Raw genomic sequence first — 26434 nt, 5'->3', positions numbered from 1 at the left:
GGATAGACAGGGTGGATAGCAAGGCACTTTTTTCCAAAATGGAGAACTCAGTTACTAGGAGTCACGAGTTCAAGGTGAGAGGGGAAGAGCTTAAGGGAGAAATGCATGGAAAGTTCTTTATATAGAGGGTGGTGGTGCTTGGAGTGCATTGCCAGTGGAGGTGGTAGAGGCGGGCACAATAGTGTCTTTTAAGATGTATCTAGACAGACACATGAATGGGCAGGGAGCAGAGGGATACAGAGCCTTAGAAGATAGGCAGCAGGTTTAGATAGAGGATTTGGATCAACACAGGCTTGGTGGGCTGAAGGGCCATTTTCCTGTGCTATAATTTTCTTTGTTTTCTTTGTTCTTTGGTTTGACAAATGACAAGTACCATGCATGCTGCACAAGTGCCAGACAATGACCATCTCCAAAGGACAGAATCTAGCCATCATTCCTCAATATTCAATGGCATCACCATCACAATCTCAAATATGAGCATCCTGATGGGTTACCTTTACTGAGAAATGGAAATGGACTCACCACGTATAAGTGACTACTAGAGCAGGTCAGCAGCTACAAATCCTGGCGTGAGTAACTCACCTAATTCGTCAAACCCTGACCACAATCTACAAGTCAGGAGTGTGATGAAATATTCCCACTGCCTGTATTAATGTAACTCTCACAATATTCAAGAAGCTTGACACCATGAAGGATAAAGCAACCCAGCTGACTGGTGAGTTCTGAGAGCATCTTGCCAAAGCTCTTTTAACACTATCTTCCAAACCTATAACCGCTGTCATTTAAAAGAAAAAGGGCAGCAGATACATAGGACCACCACAACTAGCAAGACCCCTCCAAGCCACTCATCATCCTTACTTAGAAATATACTGCTGTTCCTCAATGATGCAAAGTTGAAATCCTGGAATTCCCTCCATTATGGGTCTTCCTATAGCACATGGATTGTAGGAGTTAAAGAGTACAGCTTACCTCTCTTCTGGGCAGTTACTAGGTTCCAGTCAGAACTAAACCATATGTAAACTTGTCATTTGCTGCAACCCAAGAGCAAGGCTTCATTCTAATGTTTAGTACTTTCAGAACTGAAACACATTTGAACAAGGCTACAAATCTGGCTGATGACTCAATAGTTACATGACTCAGCTCTTAGAGGGACACTGTCCCAACATGGTTATCTACAATTATTAACCACCACCTTCTCCTGCACGATGAGGGATAAGCAATAAATGCTGGCCCAGACAAGGATGTCCATATTCTATGAATGAATAATAATAGAAATACATGAGAGATCAATACAGTAGGATCCCTGGTAGAGTAAAGAAAATTTGCTGCATCTGCTGCACGCGATGTGGCCTCCTCTATATTGGGGAGACAGGCCACCTACTTGCGGAACGTTTCAGAGAACATCTCTGGGACACCTGGACCAACCAACCCAACCACCCCGTGGCTCAACACTTCAACTCCCCCTCCCACTCCACCAAGGACATGCAGGTCCTTGGACTCCTCCATCGCCAGACAATAGCAACATGACGGCTGGAGCACCTCATCTTCCACCTAGGAATCCTCCAAGCACAAGGGATGAACTCAGATTTCTCCAGTTTCCTCATTTCCCCTCCCCCCACCTTGTCTCAGTCCCAACCCTCGAATTCAGCACCACCTTCCTAACCTGCGATCTTCTTCCTGATCTCTCCGCCCCAACCCCGACTCCGGCCTATCACTCTCACCTTAACCTCCTTCCACCTATCCCATCTCCATCGCCCCTCCCCTAAGTCCCTCCTCCCTACCATTTATGTTAGCCTGCTTGGCACAAGGGCTTATGCCCGAAACATCGATTCTCCTGTTCCTCGGATGCTGCCTGACCTGCTGCGCTTTTCCAGCAATACATTTTCAGCTCTGATCTCCAGCATCTGCAGTCCTCACTTTCTCCTCCCATTTAATAAGGTTCCCTATGGTAGTCTCATTCAGAAATTAAGGAGGCATGGGATACAGGGAAATTTGACTGTCTGGGTGAACCCACCCCTCTCAACGCAAAAGAACATAAACCGCTGGTCCTCACCTTCCACCTTACCAACCTCCGTATACATAACATCATCCTCCACCACTTCTGCCACCTGCAAACAGATCCCACCAGATCTACTTTTGCTTCCCATCCCTATCAGCATTCCGGAGAGACTACTCCCTCCGGGACTCCCTTGTCAGATCTACAACCCCCACCAGCTGACAGCCCACTGCCGTTACCTTCCCTAACACTATAGGAAGTGCAAAACCTGTGCCCACACCTCCCCCCTCAACTCTGTCCAAGGCCCCAAAGGATCCTTCCACATCTGACAGAAATTTACCTGTACCTCCACCAATGTCATCTACTGTATCCGTTGCAACTGATGTGGTCTTCTATACACGGGGGAGACAGGATGCCAACTTGTGGATTGTTTCAGAGAACATCTCTGGGACACCCGCACCAACTAACTCCACCACCCCGTGGCTGAACACTTCAACTTCCCTTCCCACTCCACCAGGGACATGCAGGTCCATGGCCTCCCCCATCGCCAAACCCTTACCACCTGACACCTGGAAGAAGAACATCTCATATTCTGCCTTGGTATCCTGCAATCATATGGGATTAAAGTTGATTTCACCAGTTTCATCATTTCCCCTGATGAAGGGCTTATGCCCAAAATGTCGATTCTCCTGCTCCTTGGATGCTGACTGACCCACTGTGCTTTTCCAGCGCCACACTCTCGATAGAAATTTTGCCCTATCAACTGTCTCTCCTTCCTCACAGACTCTCTGTACACTGTAGCTGTCTGTTCAGCAGCTACCTCATCCTCTGATCCATAGCTCTGGTTCTCATTCCCCTGCTAAACTAGTGAAAGTCCTCCCAAAGAGTTCTAGCAAACCTCCTGCCCAAGATATTGCCCCCCCTCCAGTTCAGGTCCAATCCATCCTCATTGTACAGATTCCACATTCTCCAGAGGGTATCCCAATAATCCACATATCTGAAGCCCTCCCACCTGCTCTGCAGCCACATGTTCAGCTACACTCACTCTGTTCCTACACTCACTAGCCCATTGTACGGGTAGCAATCCTGAGATTACTGCTCTGTTTGTCCTGCCTTCTAGCTTCCAACCACACTCCCTATATTTATTTTTCTCCTCACAAATTTGTTTCAATTTCCTACTGACTATTTGGAAGGGTCTATAGTACAATCCCAATATGGTAATCTCTTGCTTATTTCTCAGTTCCAACCAAAAACTTCTCTGGATGTATTCCCAGGAATATCCTCCATAAATACAGCTGTAATGTTATCCCTCATCAAAAATGCCATTCCCACTTCTGTCTTGCTTCTCTTTCTATCCTTCTATAAGATCTATACCTTGGAACTTTAAGCTTCCAGTCCTGTCCATCCCTGAGCCACATCTCTGTAATTGCTATGATATCCCAGTCTCATTTTCCTAACCATGCCTGGAGTTCATCTGCCTTCCTTGTTAGGCCACTTGCATTAAAGCAAATGCAGTTTAATTTATCAGTCCTATCACATTCTGCGCTTTGTTCCTGCCTGTGCTGACTGTTTGGTTCACACCTTTTCCCAACTGCAATTATTCTTAGATTGATCTCTTTCCTCACTATCTTCCTCGGTCCCACCCACCCCAACCTTATTAGTTTAAATCCTCCCAAGCAACTCTAGATAATCTCCCTGCTGGTATATTAGTCCCTTCCAATCTGTCCTTCGACAGGTCACTTCTACCCTAGAAGAGATTCCAACGATCCAAAGAAAAATGAATCCTTCTTCCATATACCAGTTCCTCAGCTACGCATTCATCTACTCTATCCTCCTATTCCTATCCTCACTAGCTGGTAGCATCAGGAGTAACACAGATAGGACTACTCCTGAGGACCTCCTTCTTATATTCCAGCCTAACTTACAATATTGTCTCCTCAGAATCTCATCCTGCATCATTAGTTCCAATCTGTACAATGAGGTCCTGCTGGTGCCTCATCTCTTTGAGAATATTCTGCACCTTCTCAAGATATGCTTGATCCTGGCACCAAGGAGGCAACGTGCCATTCTGATTTCTCATTGTCGGCCTAATACTTCCAACTGCCTGTAACCTGATGTACTCCTTGATATATTAGAGCCAGTCACAGTACCAGAAAACTGGCTGCCAGTACTACGTTCCCCTGAAAGTCCATCACTCCCTATATTTTCCAAAACACCATACTTGTTTAAGATGGGTTAGCCACAGGAGACTCCTGCACTGCCTACCTCCATCTCTTACCTTTCCGGGAGGTAACCCATCACCAGCCTGTATTTGTGGATTTTCTCCCTTCCTATAGTTGCCATCCATCACACCCCGTAGCTCCTGTAAATTCCTCATTACCTCTAACTGCTGCTCCAACCCATCCTGTAGGATTCACAACCAAACACTCACTTCCAGCAGACATTAGTAACACTGAAATTTTCCCATATCCAACAGAAAGAGCACATCACTCTGCTAAAGGCTATCTTTCCACCTTAATCTACAGACCCAGAAAATAGCACAGAGTCTTCCTGCTCTAAAAAACACTACTCCAAGCTAACTTTGTACCCATGTTTAATATTTTTAAAGTTTCATCAAGACTTAAAAATTAGAGTCAATAAAATGTGGAGCTGGAAGAAGCACAGCACACCAAGCAGCATGAGAGCAAGGGAGTCAACCCCTCATTCAGGGTCTTGCCTGAAACATTGACTCTCCTGCTCCTGTGATACTACTCATTTTAATTAACTCTGACTTTCCAGCATCTGCAGTGATCACTATCTCCAAGTTCAAAAAGAAATTAGAAAAGTTAAGAGTGTACATGAGAAAACAATAGTGTGTAGAAGAAACGATAACTCAAAAAGACAAAGTTAAGGGAACCCTACCTGAATGCACGTAGCATTTGTAATAATGTAGAATTATGGGCACAAACAGAGATCTACAGGTATGATCTAATTGGCATTACAGAAATATAGTGGCATGGTGACCAGGACCAGGAACTGAATATTCAAGAATATTTGATGTTAAGGGAGAACAGATAAGGTGAAATAGATAGAGCTGTGCCTATAATAATTAGTAAGGGAGGAATTCAGGTTTGAAAAACAATGTGAAGAATCGGTTTCCATAGAGCTAAGAAAACAGCAAGAGGCAGCAGACATTGATTGGAATTGTTTATAGGGTATGAGTAGTGGGGGCATGGCATTATTCATGAGATGACAGAAACATATAGCATGGGTATCACAATTATCATGGGTGACTCCAATCTAGAAATAAAATACAGATGGCATGAAAGCAGGCCATTGAGTCCACACCAAATCTTGAAGACACTGATGCAGTTCTCTCAAAGTGAAGAGGATGTCCGATTCTCCTGTTCTTATCTGACAGCCTCTGATTGGACTGGATTAACAGCCCCCTTAGTTTCTATAAGGTCCACTTGGCTGATCCCATTATCTCCAGGCCAAAATGGGGTCCACCAGCTTCCACATCATGCAAGTGCAATACTTTGCCTTGCCCTGCATCTTTACTTCATTTACTTACATGTGAATTTGACTTTTAAAAAATTCCCTACTTGCTTTCTAGTTTTTAAATTGAAAATATTTCCCCCAATAACCTTCAATCTAAAAATAATCTATCATAGAAAGTCAAATTATTAGTTATTACCAACCCTGGCTCAGTGGTTAGCACTGCTGCCTCATAGCACCAGGGTTCCAGATTCAAATCCAGCCTTGGGTGCGTGGAGTTTGCACATTCTCCCTGTATCTGTGTGGGTTTCCTCCCACAGTCCAAAGATGTGCAGTTTATGTGAATTGGCCATACTAAATTGCCCATAGTATTAGGTGCATTAGTCAGAGGGAAATTGGTCTGGATGGGTTACCCTTCAGAGGGTTGGTTGGGCTGAAGGGTCTGTTTCCACAATGTAGGGAATCTTAAAAAAAAACTTGCCTTGTAATATCACTCTTCCTTTCCTGATCCTGAGCTTCCATTTCCCAAAAACTATAAACTCACTCACTCTGGATGTGAGCTGTCCTTCTTAACTGTTTGATGACTCTGCATCTTCAACAGGCCACATTTTCTTTTTTCCTTTTTAGAGAATCCCTGAGCCTTCTGTTTATTTTATTTCTCCCACAGGTTAGGTTGGGTAAGATAGGGTAGGGACAAGTGGAGAGAGGATGGAATCAAGGTAGGAGGAAATGAACTCAGTGGGGCAGGAACAGATTGATACTAGTGCAGTCTGCTTGTGGATTTTGGGAATGAGGTAGAAGTGGGCTGTTCGGGGTTAGGAGACTGTAAGGTTGGAGGCACTGTGGGAAGATCTCCAGAGGTAGTGAGTTTGGTGACAGATCTGGTAACACTGGCTTGATAGTTGGATGTGGGGCCTTGGTCTAGTGATTAGATTAGATTACTTACAGTGTGGAAACAGGCCCTTCGGCCCAACAAGTCCACACTGACCCGCCGAAGCGCAACCCACCCAGACCCATTCCCCTACATTTACACCTTCACCCAACACTACAGGCAATTTTAGCAGAAATGATGGTAGGAAGAAGTGTCCAAGAGCTGGTGTTGAGCCTCTGCATGGTAAAAATCAGACTCCTACAGCACCAGCTTTGTCAGTGGGTGTGATAACAAAGTTTGGGTTGGACCAGATGCAACAAAGTATTACAATTTCAGAAGGGGACAGAGTATGCGACAGGAGTAGAGAAGTTGAGATGACTGATGTTATGCCAACAGCATTTCTCAATGGAGAGATTTAGGGCAAGTGGAGTGTGAATATTGGAGGTAGGTGAAGGGATCAGTGGGATAAGGGCTGGGGCTATGGGTTGGGGGGAAAAGCAGGGTATGGAGCAGTGTGGATTCCTACCCAAAGAAGTGAGCACAGAGACAGTGGGGAAAAAAAAGTTCAACAACAGGATTGTCCCTAAATTGAAAATTTATTTTTTGCTATTTCCTCCCTTGCTCATGTAATAAGCTGGGATGTCTTTTGTCCAGCCCTGGAGATTTATCATCTTTTAAGCCTGCCTGATCACTCAGAATTTCCTTTCTATCTATGCTAATTTCTTTAATGTGCATCACAGACTAATGCCAGCTCTTTGGAGGGCAGTCCACTCAATCCCACTCTCCTGTATTATACCTGTAACCTTGCGATTTTATTTCCCTCAAATGTGCATCCAATTTTCTTTTGAAATGTATTCATATCTCTGATTTCAGCACTTTCATGGGCAGAGAGTTTCTAGGCCTTTATCTCTCACTATGTAAAAATAGTTCTCCTCAGATCTCCCTTCTTATCTCTTTCCCAAAGTGTTAAAACAACAAAATCATAGAACAGTAATAGAAAATGTGCAAATAAAACTATAATCTGCTAGTAATTCAAAATGATGATAAGGCACTGACTAGAGTCATAGAGATGTACAGCATGGAAACAGATTCTTTGATCCAACTCATCCATGCTGACCAGATATCCTAAATTATTCTAATGTCATTTGCCAGCACCTTCTAAACCCTTCTTATTTGTAGACCCATCCAGATGCTTTTTAAATAGAATTATAGAGAGGTACAGCATGGAAACAGACCCTTTGGTCCAACCCATCCATGCCGACCAGATATCCCAACCCAATCTAGTCCCACCTGCCAGCATCCGGCTCATATCCCTCCAAACCCTTCCTTTTCACATACCCATCCAAATGCCTCTTAAATGTTGCAATTGTACAGCCTCCTCCACATCCTCTGGCAGTTCATTCCATACACGTACCACTCTCTGCGTGAAAAAGTTGCTCCTTAGGTCTCTTTTATATCTTTCCCCTCTCACCCTAAACCTATGCCCTGTAGTTCTGGACTCCCTGACCCCAGGGAAAAGACTTTGCCTACTTATCCTATCCATGCCCCTCATAATTTTGTAAACCTCTATAAGGTCACCCCTCAGCCTCTGACGCTCCAGGGAAAATAGCCCCAGCCTGTTCAGCTTCTCTCTGTAGCTCAGATCCTCCAAACCTGGCAACACCCTTGTAAATCTTTTCAGAACCCTTTCAAGTTTCACAACATCTTTCTGATAGGAAGGAGACCAGAATTGCACCAATGTCCTGTACAGCTGCAACATGACATCCCAACTCCTGTAATTATACCAGCCTCCACTACTTCCTCTGGCAGTTCATTCCATACATGCATCACCCTTTGTGTGAAAAAGTTGCCCCTTAGGTCCTTTTTATATCTTGCACCCCATTATCTTAAACCTATTCCCTCTAGTTCTGGACTCCCTACCCCAGGGACTCTGTTTACTGTATCCATTGCCTTCATGATTTTATAAACCTCTAAGATCACCCATCATTCTCCAATGCTTTTCCAGTTAATTTTCATTTGGGCAAGAAATCACATCAACTGCTTTACTGTTGCAAGTAATCCCTGCTGTCTACATTAATACAGAGTACTCTCAAAGCACTTCATGGTTTGTAAGGGTTCTGGGAATATCCTAAGGTATTCTGAAAGCAGCAATAGGTGAATAAAAATAATGTAAGAAGAAATAGAGTTATTTGTAGAGATGGTATAATGAAACAGTCTTTTATTTATTCATTCATGGGATGGGGGCTTCATTGGCCTGGTCAGCACCTACTGCCTATCCAAAATTGTCCTGGAGAAGTTGGAGGGTGAGTTGCTTTGTGGAATCCTATAGATGTAGAAGGTGCGGTGAGCACCTCATACAGTCAACCGTAGATTCAGCAATTTCATTTAGTAACAACTTTGGGACTAAACTGTATTCCTGGTGATAGAGAATAAAGCTGTTTGTGACAAGGTCTATTTGCTCACCTGAAAAGTTGCTTGCAGCCGAGAGAGCCTCACAATACTGGTCGAGTATAGTAGCTGAATGCTGCATTATGCAGCAAAGGATCACCTGTAACAGAGAAAGAACGACAACTGGAACCTGACAGTTGTAAAGAACGTAAAGAATTAACTATACATGTAAAGAATATGTATAGTTGTAAAGAATTACAACTATGTAAAGAATTAACTATACATTCCCACTAATAACAGCCACTGAACATGTGTGTAGGTGATGTCAGATTACATAGAACTGCGATATGTCTGTAGAGTTCCAGAGACGTCCTCACTTACCAGGTTTTATATATTGTTTTATCAATTCCATTAATTTTTCTTTCACCTAGAAGTAGGTCAGATATTTCTACATGGTGGCATCAGTGACTAGACCCACAGAACCAGAGGCAAATGGCAAGTCTCCCCTGAACTGAAAACCAAAGGAACAGGCATAGGAATTTAAAACAAACCCAGTCACTGAGCCAGCTTGCTGTCCAACACACTGGGACTTCAACTCAGTGAGCAATGAATTTTCCTCTCTCCCAGCTTGAACCTCTGAAATTGATGCAGTGGCCCAGACAGGCTGAACAACGAGGAAGTCATCATCAAAGAGCAGAAGTAAAAATGCACTGCAAGGGCAATAGGAAAAGCAAGTGGGTAAGAGCATTAACTATCTTTTGCAAACTTCCTGCAATGGCACTAAGAAGTGGGAAGAAGATCCCATTCACACCAACTCTAACCATAGTTTCATTGTCACAGGGGGCCCATAGTATAATCCTATCAGAGTGGGTGGCACAGTGGCTAGCACTGCTGCCTCACGGTCCCAGGTTCGATTCTAGTCTCTGGCAACTGCCTGTGTGGAGTTTGCGTGTTGTGTGTGTTTCCTCCCACACTCCAAAGATTCACTCAGGTGGATTCACTCAATTCACTCAGGTGAATTGGCCAAGCTAAATTGTCCATAGTGTTAGTCAGAAGGGCGGGTGGGTTACTCTTTGGATGGTTAGTGTGGACTTGTTGGGCCGAAGGGCCTGTTCCCACACTGTAGGGAATCTAATCTAATCTTATTCTTGAGCTCTACCCGCATTGCCTCAGCGAATGAACCCTGAATGCAGATGTGACACTCTTCCTGAATACAAACCCGCCACCTCTTTTACTTTCCTCTCTACCTTGTCTAAAACAACAAACCATGGAACATTGAGCAGCCAGTCCTGACCCTCTCTCATCCAAGTCTCTAATAGACGCACCATCATAGCACCATGTACTGATCCAGGCTTTCAGTTCATCCGTTTTACCCATAATACTCTGCATTGAAATAAACGCACTTCAGCCCATTAGTACCATTCTGTTTATTTACCTGTCTCTGCCTGTCCTTCCTTTCTGATTTACACCTTTCCCTGAATCCCTCCACTTGCTGACCTGCTGCTTTGGTTCCCAGCCCCTGCCACGCTAGTCTAAACCCTCTAGAGTAGCACTAGTGAACATTCTTGCAATGATATTGGTTCTCTTCCCTCCACCCTCCCTCCTTCCCTCCCATTTAGGTGCAATTCATCCCTCTTGTACAAGTCAGTCCTGCCCGAGAAAAGGTTCCAATTATCCAAGAACCTGTAACATTGACCCCTGCACCACCTCCTTAGCCACACATTCGTCTGTCCTTTCTTTTTATTCCTTACCTTATTAGCATGTGGCACTGGTAGTAACCCAGAGATTACAACCCTCCAGGTGCTGCTTTTCAGCATCTTTCCTAACCTCTCTATACTCACTCCGCAGGATCTCATCTCTCTTTCTTTCTACCTACATCATTGGTACCAATGTGTACCAATGATGTAGGTACCAATGTAGGCTGGTACCTACTGGCTGCTCATCCTCCCTCTTAAGAATTCCGTGCAGGGACTTCCTTGACTCTGGTAGGGAGAAAAAAACTGGAGTCTCAAACGCAACCACAAAATATCTGCCCATGCCCCTAACTAGTGAATTTTCTACCACCATCACTCAGCAGAACTTGGTCTGATTATGTTCTACAGCAGAGCCAGTTGTGATGCCACAGACGTGGCTGCTGCTGTTTTACTCCCCTGAGAGGCTATATCCCACAACAGTATTAAAACAGTATACCTATTAGAGAGGGGAATAGCCACAGGAGACTCTTGCACAACCTGCCTACCTCTCCTGGTGGTGAGAGCCAAACAAAACTGCAATCCAAGGCAGATAGGCAGGAGGTTGTGGGCGGCATGGTGGCACAGTGGTTAGCACTGCTGCCTCACAGCACCTGTAGACCCGGGTTCAATTCCCGACTCAGGCGACTGACTGTGTGGAGTTTGCACGTTCTCCCCGTGTCTGCGTGGGTTTCCTCCGGGTGCTCCGGTTTCCTCCCACAGTCACAAAGATGTGTGGGTCAGGTGAATTGGCCAAGCTAAATTGCCCGTAGTGTTAGGCAAGGGGTAAATGTAGGGGTATGGGTGGGTTGCGCTTCGGCGGGTCGGTGTGGACTTGTTGGGCCGAAGGGCCTGTTTCCACACTGTAAGTCTAATCTAATCAAACACAGCAAGCCAGGCAGTCTCAGGAGATGAAGTCAACCAAATTGTACCCTCTACCTGTCTTCATCTATCCCCACTTCACTATCCACTCCCTTTATCTGTAACTTCCCCCTACACCCACCCCAGCCCTGAAGAAGGGTTACACCTGAAACATCAATTTCTCCACCTCGTGGATACATAAATGATCTGGAGGAGGGCACTGTTGGTATGATCAGCAAATTTGCAGATGGCGCAAAGATTGGTGGAGTAGCAGAAAGCATAAGGGACTGTCAGAGAATACAGAAGGATATAATAGACTGGAGAGTTGGGCAGAAAAGTGGCAGATAGATTTCAATACAGACAAATGTGAGGTGATGCATTTAGGCAAGACTAATTCTGGAGCGAATTATACAATGAATGGAAGAGGCTTGGGAAAAGTTGATGGGCAGAGAGATCTGGGAGTGCAGGTCCATTGTACCCTGAAGGTTGCTACGCAGGTGGATAGAGTGGTCAAGAAGGCATATAGTATGCTTGCCTTCATTGGATGGGGTATTGAGTATAAGAGCTGGTAGGTCATGTTAAAACTGTACAAGACATTGGTTCAGCCGCATTTAGAATACTGTGTGCAGTTCTGGTCGCTACATTGCCAAAAGGATGTGGATGCTTTGGAGAGGGTGCAGAGAAGGTTTACAAGGATGTTGCCTGATATGGCAGATGCTTGCTATGAAGAAAGGTTGAGTAGGTTAGGTTTATTTTCATTATAGAAAAGGAAATTGGTGGAGGGTCCTGATTGAGATTTATAAAATCATGAAGGGTCTAGACAGGGTGGATAGAGACAAGCTTTTTCTCAGGGTGAAGGATTCAATAACAAGGGGTCACGCTTTCAAGGTGAGAGGTAGAACATTTTTAAGGGGGATACACGTGGCAAGTACTTCACACAGAGGGTGGTGGGCATTTGGAATGTGTTGCCAGCAGAGATGGTAGAGGCAGGCAGGGTAGTTTCATTTAAGATGCGTCTGGATAAATGCATGAGTAGGTGGGGATAGAGGGATACAAATGCTTAGGAATTGGGTGACAGGTTTAGACAGTACATTTGGATTGGCTCAGGCTTGGAGGGCTGAAGGGTTTGTTCCTGGGCTGTAAATTTTCTTTGTTCTTTGTGATGCTGCCTGGCTTGCTGTGTTCTTCCAGCTCTCCTGGCAGTCAGGTATCTACCTGATAAAGCCTGTGATATGACCACTTCCCTGTAATTAGTGTCAATCACACTCTGTGTCCTGTATGCTCTTCAGTGCGACCAACTACCATTCCAACTGAACAATGCAGTCTGTGATGAGCTGCAGTCAGTCAGTTCCTGCTGACATCGTCATCAGGGACACTAGACTGCTCCCTGATCTCCCACATCTGGCAGAAGGAGCACACCACTGTCCTAACTGTCTCTGACCAGTTTAAACTAAGAAAAATACCTTACTCATTGAAGCCCAGAGTTCATCAACTAGTAGCATGAAATGGTTACTTAAATTACAATGCAATCTTTATAAACAGACCAAGTACAGTCTTAGACTGTGAGTCTTGTTCTGGACTTCCCCAGCATCAGGAACCTTCTTCCTGCATCTAGCCTATCTAGTCATAGCAGAATTGTGTGTGGTTCTATGAAATCCCCCCTCATGTTTCGAAATTCCAGTGAGTACAAGCCCAGTTGATCCAGTCTTTCCTTATATGTCAGTCCTGCCCTCCTGGGAATCAGTCTGGTGAACCTTTGTTGGATTCCCTCGATAGCAAGAAGGTTCTTCTTCACACTAGGAGACAAAAACTGCACACAATACTCAGTGTGGCCTCATTAAGGCCCTGTATAACTGCAGCAAGATATCCTTACTCTGATACTCCAATCCTAACTCCATGAAGGCCAGCATGCCATTAGCTTTCCTCACGGCCTGCTGCACTTGCATGCCAACCTTCAAGCAACTGTTCCACCATGATACCCAGGTCACGTTGCACCTCACCTTTTCCAAAACTGCCAGCATTCCGATCATAATCTGCCACCCCGTTTTTGTGACCAAACCAGATAACCTCACATTTCTCCATATTACATTGCATTTGCCAAGTACTTTCCCATTCAGCCAGTCTGTACAAGTCACCTTGCAGCCTTTTAGCATCCTCCTTGTAGCACACACTACCACCGAGCTTAGTGTCATCTGCAGAACTGGAGATATTGCATTCAATTCCTTCATCCAAATCGTTAATGTATATTTTGAACAGCTGGGGTCACAGCATTGAACCCTGTGGTACCCAACTTGTCACTGCCTGGCACTCTGAAAAGGATCTGTTTATTCTAATTCTCCGCTTCCTGTCTGCCAGCCAGTCCTCTATCCACGTCAATATGTTATCTTCTATACCATGAGCTTTAATTTTCCTTACCAATCTGTTGCGTGGAACCTTGTCAAAAGCCTTTTGAAAGTCCAAATACATAACATTTGTTGATTCACCCTTGTCCACTCCCCTTACAGATGCTGCCAGACTTGCTGAGATTTTCCAGCATTTTCTATTTTTTGATCACCAATGCATCTGTTGTTTTTGGGGCCACTTCCTTAAGCACCTGATTCTAACTGTAAGGGACTTCCATTTATCTTCACCAATCCTTTTTTTTCACATATCTATAGAAGTTTTTGCAGTCAGCTTTTACAGTTTCTGCAAGCTTACTCTCATACATTATTTTCCCCTTCTGAATGGAACCCTTTGTCCTTCTCTGCAGAATTTTAAATTTCTCCCAGAACTCAGGTTTGCTGCTTTATCAGGCCAATTTATACACCCCCAGCTTTGGATTTAACACTATCTCTTTCCCTTGTTAGCCGTGGTTGAGCCATCTTCCCTGTTTTAGGAGTTGTGCTCCTGCAAAAGGGAGTTAGGGATTTAGGTAGGAGGTTGAAAAGCAGGACCTCTCATTTGTAACCTTCGGGTTACTCCCAGTGAGGCCCGGAATAGGAAATACCCATTGAATGTGTACCTAAAGAGCTGGTGGAGGACGGATGGTTTCAGATATCAGGATCATTGGATTCCATTCCAGGGAAGGTGGGACCTATACAAGAAGGACAGACTGCACATAAACTGGACAGCACCAACATCCTGGCAGGGAGATTTGCTTGTGCTACTCTGTAGGGGTGAGAACCAGAGCAGTCAGTTAAGTCCAGAAAGAAGAGGAGGAGGAGAAGAAGGAGGAGGAGGATTAGGAGCATGGTGAAACTGGCAGTCTGAAGTGTATTTATTTTAATACAAAAGTATAACAAGTAGATGGCAGGTGAATTTAAAGTCTGGACTAATACATGGGACAATGATGTTTCTGTAATGGCTGTAACATGTTCGAGAGAAGGGGAGGACTGGCAACTTAATGTTCCAGGACTTACATGTTTCAGGTAAGATAGAAATGGATGTGAAAGAGGTGAAGTTGCACTACTGATTAAGAGCAGTATCACAACTATACTATGAGAAGGCATCATAGAGACCACAGAGGCCATATGGATATATGAGCATTTTGGATTGTTTTTGCCAGAGTGTTGGAGTCTGAGGGGTAATCTGATAGAAGCATATAAAGCTACAAAAGGCATGAATCATTGAAGTCTTTTTACCAAGTGGAATTGTCAAATGCTAGAGGACATAGATTTAAGGTGAGAGGGGAAATATTTAAAGAAGTGCAAGGAAGTTTTTTTTAAGTAGATGGTGCTTGGAACATGCTGTCACTGGATGTGGTAGAAGCAGATACTTAGGGAAAGAGGTATTTAGACAGACATGTGGAAGAGGCAGAGAATATAGGGATACAGACCATGTACAAGTTGATGGGAATCATTTTGAATTGCAACACAATTGGCACAGACATTATGGGCTGAAGGATCACCTATGTGTATTGTTCTACGTTCCACATTGAGACTGTTTTACTGAGGAAGGGAGAAGGCCAGGAGGAGATCTATTAGAAATTTTCAAAATCATGAGTCGGTAATGTAGGTAGGGAGAAATTGGTCTTGCTGGTCTTTAAAAAAAAATCCAAGAATGAGAGGATATAGATTTAAAGTAATATGCAAATAAAACAAATGCAACGCGAGGAAAAGAATGTATCACTCAGCAAGTAGTTAGGGTATGGAATGCCACTGTCTGGAAGTGTTGTGGAGACAGATTCGGTTGATATATTCAAGAGGGCAGTTCTTTGGATAGGCATAATGTCCAAGGTTAAGAGAAAAGGCAAGAGAATGACACTGTCAAAATGCTTGATTGGTGAGCTGGTTCAGATGTAATTGGCTGAATAGCCTCCTTCCGCATGGAAGCAATACCACGATTGTGTGATCTGAAATTTCCATTTCCAATCTCTCTCCAACTGCCCATATTGTTGTTGAGCTTATCTTGTTTATAAGACCCTCCTCCTACTCCCTTGACCCCGTTCTGAAAGTGCTGTCTGAAGTAAAGGGTTTCTGACATTAATGTTCAGTCATTTAGCTTGCCATGTCATTTTGTCAAGACCACTGTGTAAGATGAATTTAAATTTCCAGTGATCTAGACCACAAGCTGAGGAACAGAATCTCATACCAAACTAAAAACTGAACATTGAAATCCTTTATGTTTTGCACATTAAACAGGAAAAACAGCTTAATTTGTTAACCTTGCCCTAGGAAGCAATCAACTGCAAAGAATGATTTTCCTGACAATAGCTGGGAGGAGCTTGGATGACCTTCCTGAAAGCAGGCGGGTGGACTGTTCAGAGTTCAACGAAATGTAGAACAATTCAAAGATTCAATTCTACCCAACAGTAGCCTACAGATGGAAGAGGGGAGGTTGGAAAGTACAGTCCTAAAAATAGATAATTGCAACAAGGAGCCATAACAAAAAGTCAAAGAAGAACACCAGAATGAAAATAGAGTTTAGGATTCTTTCACTGGGCTGGCAGAGATTGGAAATAAATATGTAAATAAGTCTCTGAGGTGTGCCATGATGTAACTGTGACCTCGGTTCTCATTGGTTGGACATGAGGTTCCACTGCACGTATTGTTCAAACTCGTATGGAGTTGAGACCTAAATGCTAGGCCTGGGTTTGTGTAAAGAGCAGAAGAACTCTTCCTAAAATAGTAATCAGTTAATATGTTCAATTAATCCCAAATTGTCTTTGGTGGTGTGTCTCTAGGATTGCTGTTCATCTGCTTGGATTACTCACTTAATCATTGCCTACAATGCAACTGTCACTGAGATCTGGTACAGGGCAATGTTAGAGCTCAGTTTCCAGTCTTCATGAACAGTTAATGGATTTTAACAGATAAAGCAGATCCGTTTAGAGCCTGGATTAGTATATGGAACTATGATATTGTAGCCATTACAGAAACTTGATTGAAAGAGGGATAGAGACAAAAAGACTGCAGGTGCTGGAAACCAAAGTAAACAAGCAGGAGGCTGGAAGAACACAGCAAGGCAAGCAGCATCAGGAAGTGGAGAAGTCAATGTTTCGAGTATATCCCTTCTTCAGGACTAGATATGCGGGTAGGGGGAGTTACAGATGGGAGGGGGGGGTCAGGTGGGAAGAATAGCGGAATAATAGAGTAATAGAGATGTACAGCACAGAAACAGACCCTTCAGTCTAACTTGTCCAAGCCGACCAGATATCCTAAGCTAATCTAGTCCCATTTGCTAGCACTTGTCCTATAGCTCTCTATTCATATACCTATCCAGATGTCTTTTAAATGTTATTATTGTACCAGCCTCGACCACTTCTTCTGGTAACTCGTTCCAAACACATATCACCCTCCGTGTGGAAAAAAAATGCCTCTTAAGTCCCTTTTTACATTTTACCCCTCCCACCATAAACCTATGCCCTCTAGTTCTGGAATCCTCCACCCAGGGAAAAGACCTTGTCTCTTCAACCTATCCATGCCCCTCATGATTTTATAAACCTCTATAAGGTCACCTTGCAGCCTCCAATGCTCCATCTTTGTTCAATTCACAGCTCATGAGTTTCCAAGGTTGAGTTAAAGGCAGGAACCACATTCTCCACCACTGCCAAAAGCCAACATCAAAACCCCCAGACGTCACTCTATTGGAATCCTGGTCCAGGCTGCCAAAGAGGCTGCCTCAAGGATCTACCTTATCACCAAAGCCATGTTACGGAGGCAGGCACTGAGGAAGCAAATATGGCTGTAGTAGCAAGTTTGTTTCAGGACATGGTTGAAGAGCTTCAGGGCAGAGGAAATGACCTGGGAGTTGCAGTGGGAGAGGGACTCCCTGGGATTCTTGTAGAGAGAGGAGGAAGACTTCTTCAAGGCAGGCATCCTTGCAAGAGGCTTCGCGGTAGGGTTAAAATCAACTAGGTAAAACAATGACTACAGATGCTAGAAACCAGAGTCTAGAATAGAGTGATGCTGAAAAAGCACAGCAGTTCAGGCAGAATCCAAGGAGCAGTAAAATTCATCGCGCTCTGCCTCCATAACATGGAGATCCTAGGCTTCCTTCACTGCCACTCTGCCAACTGTAACATGGAGGTCCTGGACCTCCTTCACCGCCGCTCTGCCTCCGTAACATGGAGATCCTAGGCCTCCTTCACTGCCACTCTGCCAACTGTAACATGGAGGTCCTGGGCCTCCTTCACTACTGTTCCCTCACCACCAGATGTCTGGAGGAAGAACGTCTCATCTTCCGCCTTGGAACACTTCAACCCGAGGGCATCAATGTGGACTCCAACAGTTTCCTCATTTCCTCTTCCCCCACCTCACCCCAGTTCCAAACTTCCAGCTCAGCACTGTCCCCATGACTTGTCCTACCTGCCTATCTCCTTTTCCATCTATCCACTCCACCATCCTCCCCCACCTATTACCTTCATCCCCTCCCTCACTCACCTATTGTACTCTATGCTACTTTCTCCCCACCCCCACCATCCTCTCATTTATCTCTCCACCCTTCAGGCTCTCTGCCTGTATTCTTGATGAAGGGCTTTTGCCTGAAAAGTCGATTTTACTGCTTCTCGGATGCTGCCTGAACTGCTGTGCTTTTCCAGCACCACTCTAACCTAGACTCTGGTTTCCAGCATCTGCAGTCATTGGTCCTGAACCAAATCCACCACACCGCTGCTGTCATGAAACCAGACTGCCATTCCACAGGACCAACTGGAACATGGCCACAATTGGCATAAAGAACAGACCAAACATCCTTCACTCACTTTCAAAACCCTTGTTGGTGCAGAGCTGCTGTCTAGTGAATCCCCATCATCCCTTCAATTCGAGACATTAGGGGCAGGAGTTGCAAAACTGATTAAGAAGAATGTCACAGCTGCACTGAGGCAGGACATGTTGCAGGGCTCATCAAGCGAGACTATATGGGTAGAACTCAGGAATAAGAAAGGTGCAGTCACGATGATGGGGTTAAACTTTAGGCCTCATAACAGCCAGTGGGAGAAGGAAGACCAGATATGTAAGCAGATTGTGGAAAAATGTAAAAAAACAGCAGTGTTGTAGTGGGTGATTTTAACTTCCCTAACATTGATTGGGACTCCCTTAATGCCAGGGGCTTGGATGAGGCAGAATTTGATGGGTGTATCCAGAAGGGTTTCTTGAAACAATATGCTGATCCTCCAACTAGGTAAGGGGCTGTTCTAGACCTTGTTTCAGGGAATATGCCCAGCAGGTAATTGAATGTTCAGTGGGGGATCACTTTGGGAACAATGATGAAAGTTTTCAGGTTTTAAGATAGTTATTGATAAGGATGAACTGGTCCTTGTGTGAAAGTGCTAAGTTTGGGCTTGATCAATTACAACAGAATTAGGCAGGCACTGGAGAAATTAAGATTGTAGACAACTGTTTGAGGATAAAGTCACAACTGATGTGAGAATCTTTGAAAGTCTAGTTGATCAGGGTTCAGGATTAACATATCCCTGTGAGGATAAAGGGTAAGGGTGGCAAGATTCACGAATTTGAGATGACAAGACATATGAAAAGACAAAAGGAAAGTGGAAGTATTTGTAAGGTTTATGAAACTGAAATCAAACACGACCCTTGAGCAATATATAGGAAGCAAAAAAAAATACTAAACAAGGAAATAGGAGGGTTAAAAGTGCCATTGAATTCCTTGATAAAAAGGATTAAGGAGAATCCCAACAGATTTCACATATATATTAGGACCATATATGGAGCTAGGGAAAGGATACGACCAATCAAGAGCAAAGGAGGGAACAAGTTTTGAGAAGATTTGGAGCTCAGGTTGGGGTTCTGGATATAAGTTTGCTCGCTGAACTGCAACATTTGTTTTCAGATGTTTCGCCCACCATACTAGGCAACATCATCAGTGCGCCTCCGGTGAAGCACTGGTGATTCAGCCCGCTTTTTATTTGTGTTTAGGTTTCCTTGAGTTGGTGACATCATTTCCTGTGGTGATGTCATTTCCTCTTGTTTTTCTCAGGGGATGATAAATGAGATCCAAGTCAATGTGTTTCTTGATAGAGTTTGGTTGGAATGCCGTGCTTCTAGGAATTCTCATGCTCTCTGTTTGGCTTGTCCTAGGATGGATGTGTCGTCCCAGTCGAAGTGGTGTCCTTCCTCACCTGTATGTAAAGATGCTAGTGAGAATGGGTGATGTCTCGTTGATGTTCATGTATCTTGGTGGTTGGTTTTTGTGCCTGTTTGTCAGGAGGGAATTTATGTGTGGACCCAGAGGCAGTATGGGTCCACACATAAATGAGTGGACCCTTAATGAGTTCTTTGCATTGGTATTCACCAAGGAGAGAGACATATAGGATCTGTCTCAAAAGGTTACCCTATAATAAGAGTTTTATATAAGCCCAATTTAACATTCACACCAAGGTCCTTGTGATCCTTGTGCTTCTCAGGTCCCTTTGATTCATTGTGTGTTGCTAAAGGGATTGAGTTTAAAAGCAGAGAGGTTATATAGCTGCTGTATAGGGTGCTGGTGACGCCACACCTGGAGTACTGCATTCAGTTTTGGTCTCCTAACTTGAGAAAGGATGTACTGACTGTGGTGTAACTGGGTGAATATAGCAAGTTGGAGACTCCACAGTGGGGGGGGGAGCTGGTGGTCTAGAGAAGGGGACAGGGTTGATGTTGGGTGCAGAGTCTGTCTCCAGGATGCTCACTACTGTCTCACATTGAGATTTCCTTCCTCCCCACTGAGAAACTCCAGGATTGTCTTTTTAAAAATCTAAGTTGCTACAATAGACAGCTGTTTCAGAACCACTAGTATGTTTTCAAACTGGTCTTCCCATCTACTCGGGCATCTCTCAGTTGGCCTGGCGGCAGTTCAGGACAGTCCTCAATGGACTCACGAGGAAGGTAAGGGACCTGTGTGGCTTTCCTTCCTCCTTGTACTAAGCATTTTTAAGGTTTCATGATAGTTGCACAATACTGCTGACAATGAAGGCTACAATAGCCAGCTACAACATTAATGGCAGCAGGGAGTCACAGCGCCGATTCCAAACCTTCTCAGTCCTTCGGGATGGGAAGTATGCAGTGTGCTTCCTGCAGGGAACACACAATACCTGGGAAGATGAGGCCACATGATTCCTGGAGTGGCAAGGGTGGGGTCTACAAGAGTCACCTCACCCGCAGATCTGGCGGGGTGGCTATCTTGTTGGCCCCATGTTTTCTACCAGAGTTCTTAGGGGTCAGGATGACAGGCAGTTTGCTTCACCTGATGGTTCAGCTGGAGGGGCGTGATGCTTCACTTTGTGAACACCTATGCCCCTGTAGTCGGACTGAGGCAAATGGGCTTCTACACTTGTCTCTCCTCCATCGACGAGAGCCAATGCGTTGTCCTTGGGCAAGATTTTTAACTGCATCTTTGACGACAGGGACCACAGCAGTGCCCGGTCTTGTTTGGCATTGGGGAGGAGGTTAGGGGACTTGGTCAAGTCCTTCGGCCTGGTGGACGTCTGGCGGAATCTCAATCCCGGTCCAGAATTGGCAGCCGGCACATTTTACAGATGTATGTCTCCTGCCTTCTGGGGGCCTCCATGCAGCAGGTGCCTTGCATAGACCATCATCTGGTGTGGGCAGAGCTCCTTCCGCTCGGTGCCCAGCTCAGGTTGGCATACTGACACTTTAACAAACTGCTGCTGGAGGATAAGTGGTTCCAGGATTCGCTTCGTCGGCTCTGGGCCGTCTAGAGAAGGAAGACGTGGTCACGAGGTTGGGGGGAGGGGGGGTAGGGAGAGGTTCCCCCTCCATGAAGATATGGTGGGACGTGGGTAAGCAGGATGATGGTGGACATCCAGCTTGCCATGATGCTACCCATCGCCTGAAGATAGCATTGCTGAGACCCAATGCCACACACTAGCTGGAGAATGCTCAGGTGTGCAGTGGAATCCCATTTGCATGTACTGCTGCTAAGACAGGCCTCTGCATTGGCCCTTTCATCCTGAACCTTTAGGAGCCAAGACCCCACAACCTGAGCTGCCTCCTGAGTATCTGTTGTGTGTCTTTTCGGGATGCAAAGGCATGGTTCTTGTATAAAGTATTGCTGCACACCATCCACCTCAACTCTTATATCCACCATCCGAACACGCCTTGCTTGCCACCGGGCTCTGTAGTGGAGGGCTCCCTATGTGGGACTCCTACCCCTTTCCCTTGAGAATATAGGGTGGAGGCTGTTGCAGATACCAATCCCATAGTGATCACTACACAAAGCCATGAGTAATTTGGGCAAAGATGAATGAAACAAAAATGGAACAGTGAGGCCTTCTTGTGACACATTCGTAGTGTCCCTATCCCTGGACCAAGAGACACTGGTTCAAGTCCCACCTGCTCCAAATGTGTTTTGTTTCATTCACTCACAGGCTGAGGGCATTGCTGAATAGTCCCCTAACTGCCCAGATGACAGTTCAGAGTCAATCACATTGCTGTGGGTCTAGAATCATATGTAGGTCACACCAGGTAAGGAAGGCAGTTTCCTTTCCTAAAGGGCATTAGTGAACCAGAAAGGTTTCTCCTATAATCGACAATACATTCATAGCCATTGTTACACTCTTAATTCCAGATACTAAGTGAATTCAAATTCCACCCTCTGCCATGGGGCAGGCTTCAAACTCAGGTCCCTAGGACATTTCCTGTGTCTCTGGATTAGCAGTCCAGCTATAACACCACTAGGCCATCGTCTCCCCTGTGTGGTGACATCTTGAAATGGTTTGATTAGAAAAATAGTTTAAATAAAATAGTTGTTTTAAAAAAAAAGCAGTTCCTCTCCAACTCTTTTAATCCTCTCCCTCTCTTCCTTCTGTCTACTAATTTTGTTGTTGTTCCACTGTCCTAGTAGGTGATGCTTTGTGAATTCAATGAGAGATGTCTGTGATTTGGTGGCAGTTTAATTATAAAATGTAAGAGGAGCAAATGGGAGCTATCTGTGAAATGAGCTATACGACTGAGCAAGAAATCATCATGCAGCGCAGACATAGCATCCCTACCCCTGGCCATAGAGGCCTGGATTTAGGTCCCACTGACTCCACCGGTATGTAATCAAATTAACTTGTTCAGAGATGCTGAAAAAAGGAAAGAGACGAATCACTGGCCCATTAAGTCCCTATTGTGGCAAAGGGTTAGTGTCCCTACCCCTAGACATGGAAGCTTGGGTTCAAGTCCAACCTGCTCTGTGTAATAATATCTCTGAAGAGGTTGGTTGGAAAAATATATTGAACTAAAAACAATATAAAAATTAATACCTATATCAGGAGCTTGCTTGATGCACAGTGGTGGCATAATTAGGACCATAGGACATGGATTCAAGTCCCACCTGATCTAGAGACCTGTAGTTACATCTGAACAGGTTTCTACAAAAGCAGTTTAATGCCCATACCAGCTAATGTTGTAGGCTTCTATTTGAGACTTTAATTATGCCTAGCTTCCTCAGTCAGTACAGTATGAGACTCTTAATCTCAGAATCACAGGTTCAGGTCCTATGTTGGGTGCCTTTTATTTCAGAACTTCGCTTTCAGAGGTGAAACCAGATCTTCATTCCTCCAGCAGTGTAAAACTCAGTGGGTTTTTTTTGTGTTGTTATTTTGTGGGCGCTTGTTGCAGAGTGGGAATGTCCCTACTACTGGACCCCAGATTAAAGTCCTGCCTGCTTCAGGGATGTGGAATAACATCTCTGAACAGATTTATTTAACCTACTTTCCAAATTAAAAAATTTGAAATTGAAAAAGCTGTCTGAAACAGGAGTCAAAATCAAACTCCATTTACTATCCCAATAAATCTACCTGTAGATAGTCTTACATTCAAATAAAGAACCAATCTGTGTGTGTGTGTGTGTGTGTGTGTGTGTGTGTGTGTGTGTGAGAGAGAGAGAGTGATACATTTTAGTCTGAAAGAAGAATTTATATGATAGCAGCTGAGATTTTCTGAAAATTTTTGATTTTTAAGTACAGCATTTGCAACATGCAGGCAGCATAGTTTTGAAGATTTGACTGAACAGAATGTAAGAAGAAGAAAATGCAGGTGTGAACATGAAATATCTAGCATTTGAGTGCAATGGTTTTGCTGCAGAGCAGGTCTTCTACACACAATGCCTTTGCTGTAAAGTACCTCACTCTAACCAGAAAGCAGCAGGTCCCAATAAGATTAGTCAAATCTGGGGAATTCAGTTAGATTTTGACCACAGTGTTTAAGCTTGGATGTAACTTAAATGGCAGGTTTTGGAGTAAGATCCTATCTTCAGTAAAATATTTGTTAAAGTCCCAGATAAAGCTTACTTTGCAAAATCAAAGCTATGGGATTGGTGGTAATATCCTGGGATGGATTGAAGTTTGGATGGCAGGCAGAAAAAGTTTTAGGAATAAATGGGTTGTTTTGGAGTGAGAGGTGATAAAAATTGGGATCCTGAAGGGATCAGTGTTTGAACCACAGCTATCCACAAAATATATCAGGGATGTGGTTAACACTGCTGCCTCACAGCATCAACTACCTGATTCTAGCCTTGGGTGTAAAGTTTGCATGTTCTCTCTGTGCGTGGGTTTCCTACAGGCGTTCTGATTTCTTCCCAACTGGATTATTTTCACTAGAGCATCAGAGACTGAGGAATAACCTATTATGAGTATATAAAATTGAGAGGCAGCACATTGCTGGGGAGATGATAGAAGTAGATACATTAGCAAAGTTTAAGAGGCATTTATACAGACACAGGAATATAGCAACATGGATCATGTGCAGGCAGATGGGGTTAGTTTAGAATGGCATCATAGTCCGTGTAGATATGTTAGGATGAAAAGTGTGTTCCTGTGCTGTGTTTTCCTGTGTTTGAAAGAGTTTTGAAAGTTACAAGCAATGAATTTACTGAAATCCCCTTAAAAGTCTACATCATCATATCACAACTCTTTGACACATCAGGGTAAATCATGACTTTATGTGAAGCTTTAAAATGTATAATAGCAAAATGGTATTGTTACTGTTATTGTAGAGTCATAGAGTCATAGAGATGTACAACACGGAAACAGACACTTCTGTCCAACGTGTCCATGCTGACCCACCACCCCACCCTCTCATTCCTGCAGTAGTGAGAATGTATGCCTTATAGAGAGAATTCTAAAAATGAGGCCCTCAGGCTTTTTTTTTACTCTTTTACCCTCAGTTTCTCAGTTACATAGAAGAGGAACACCAAAGAAAACTTTTACTGTTAAATTTCTCCTTTTATTTTGCAGAAGAATTAAAATGAAATTTCTTGATAAACATTAGAACTGGCCTACATCTGCCAATTAGCACGGGTCTGACATATGTATTTAATGAGGTGGGAGAAAGTGTGTATAATTTGATATTCTAAGTATATTCTAAGAAAAGTGATAGTAGTGTTGTGGATATCAAGCTCTCACACATAGCATTGTGATAATGATTACATAATCCATTTTAGTGATGTTACTGGAGGAAAATCACCTAGATAACTGGGACACAGTCCTGATATTTTTCCAAAATAGTGTGATGATATTTTTTATGTCGACTTGTTGACTAGGCAAAATCTTGGTTTAATGTCGAGATGGAAGGCAGCATCTCTGACAGTGCAGAATCCCTAAGCATTCCACAGGACCATGATCCTAGAATTTTGTGCTCAAGTCTTTTGGAGAGGGAGTTAAATTTGCAACCTTCTGTCACAGCTGCCAATTGAATTACGATTGTATCAAGTACAACTGAACGTGTGCATTACACAGATTTCCTTAAAGTGTAGGTGAACTGCTCTGTTAGAATACCAACTTGATGGTGATGTTAAACATTTACCCTAAGATCTTAGATCATCCTTGCATTCTGAATAACAGCACATGGGGTTAATAATACAACAGTGGATACTCCGTATGTGTAAACAGAATCTACGCCACATTTCTTATCTGATATATGAGCACCTGTAAAATACCTGACATGTCTATCTCATTCCAAAATGCTTACTACAGTACAGAAAGAATTTGCATAATCCGCTGCAAGATTCATCAAAGCCCAGAAGTTATTAGGGATTGTCCCAACAATGTAGATTGAGTACCCGAGTAAGTTGGAATGGATAAGACAGTCAAGATACCAACTCAAAAAATGAGAAAGAAACAACCTTGTCACTTGTGGCCTCACCCATCAGCCTTTTCTTCATCTTCATCCTTACAAAATTCTGCTGATTCTAAATGTGCAACTATTGACTGTTAATGCCCACAATTTTGTACTGCAACAAGCACTGCACAATAAATGTGTTGCCAAAATAAAACGTAATGAGCTGAATTTGCATTATTGAATGGGATCAACTACAACAGTCAAATTAGTAAAGAGAAATTGTCTGCGCCAAATACATGCTCTTGATTGCTTGGAAGTGCTATCATGATTTAGACCTGTCCATATCGAGGCCCTGTACACTTCCAATATTAGGCGAAAACGAGGACTGCAGATGCTGGCGATCAGAGTTGAGAATGTGGTGCTGGAAAAGCACAGGAGGTCAGGCAGCATTCAAAGAGCAGGCGAATTGAAGTTTTTGGCAAAAGCCCTTCGGCATGAATGGTTATAAAGGGCTTTTGCCCGAAACCTCGATTCTCCTGCTCCTTGGATGCTGCCTGACCTGGTATGTTTTTCCAGCACCACACTCTCAACTTCCAGTGCTCTCGGTCTATAATCCACTCACCACCTACTC

General features: G+C 44.0%; 1 protein-coding gene and 1 non-coding gene across 2 annotated transcripts in view; both read right to left on the bottom strand.

Annotated features, from left to right (window-relative positions):
- Positions 1-25912, bottom strand: part of LOC132830743 (corticotropin-releasing factor receptor 1-like) — a 243131-nt gene extending 217219 nt beyond the window's left edge. The window contains exons 1-3 of the mRNA XM_060848580.1: positions 25888-25912; positions 21291-21454; positions 8808-8892 (exon numbers count right to left, since the gene is read on the bottom strand). Coding sequence (XP_060704563.1) covers positions 8808-8892; positions 21291-21454; positions 25888-25912 — 274 coding nt within the window. The remainder of the gene's footprint in view (positions 1-8807; positions 8893-21290; positions 21455-25887) is intronic.
- On the bottom strand, positions 9367-9424 carry LOC132831066 (small nucleolar RNA SNORD66). Its single transcript, XR_009646476.1, has one exon. It is a non-coding gene; the product is annotated as a small nucleolar RNA SNORD66 (small nucleolar RNA).
- Positions 25913-26434: the final 522 nt, after the last annotated feature.

Source organism: Hemiscyllium ocellatum, chromosome 32 (genome assembly GCF_020745735.1).
Source record: "Hemiscyllium ocellatum isolate sHemOce1 chromosome 32, sHemOce1.pat.X.cur, whole genome shotgun sequence".
NCBI classification, from domain to species: Eukaryota; Metazoa; Chordata; class Chondrichthyes; order Orectolobiformes; family Hemiscylliidae; genus Hemiscyllium; species Hemiscyllium ocellatum.
This window is presented reverse-complemented; position numbering and strand designations above follow the sequence as displayed.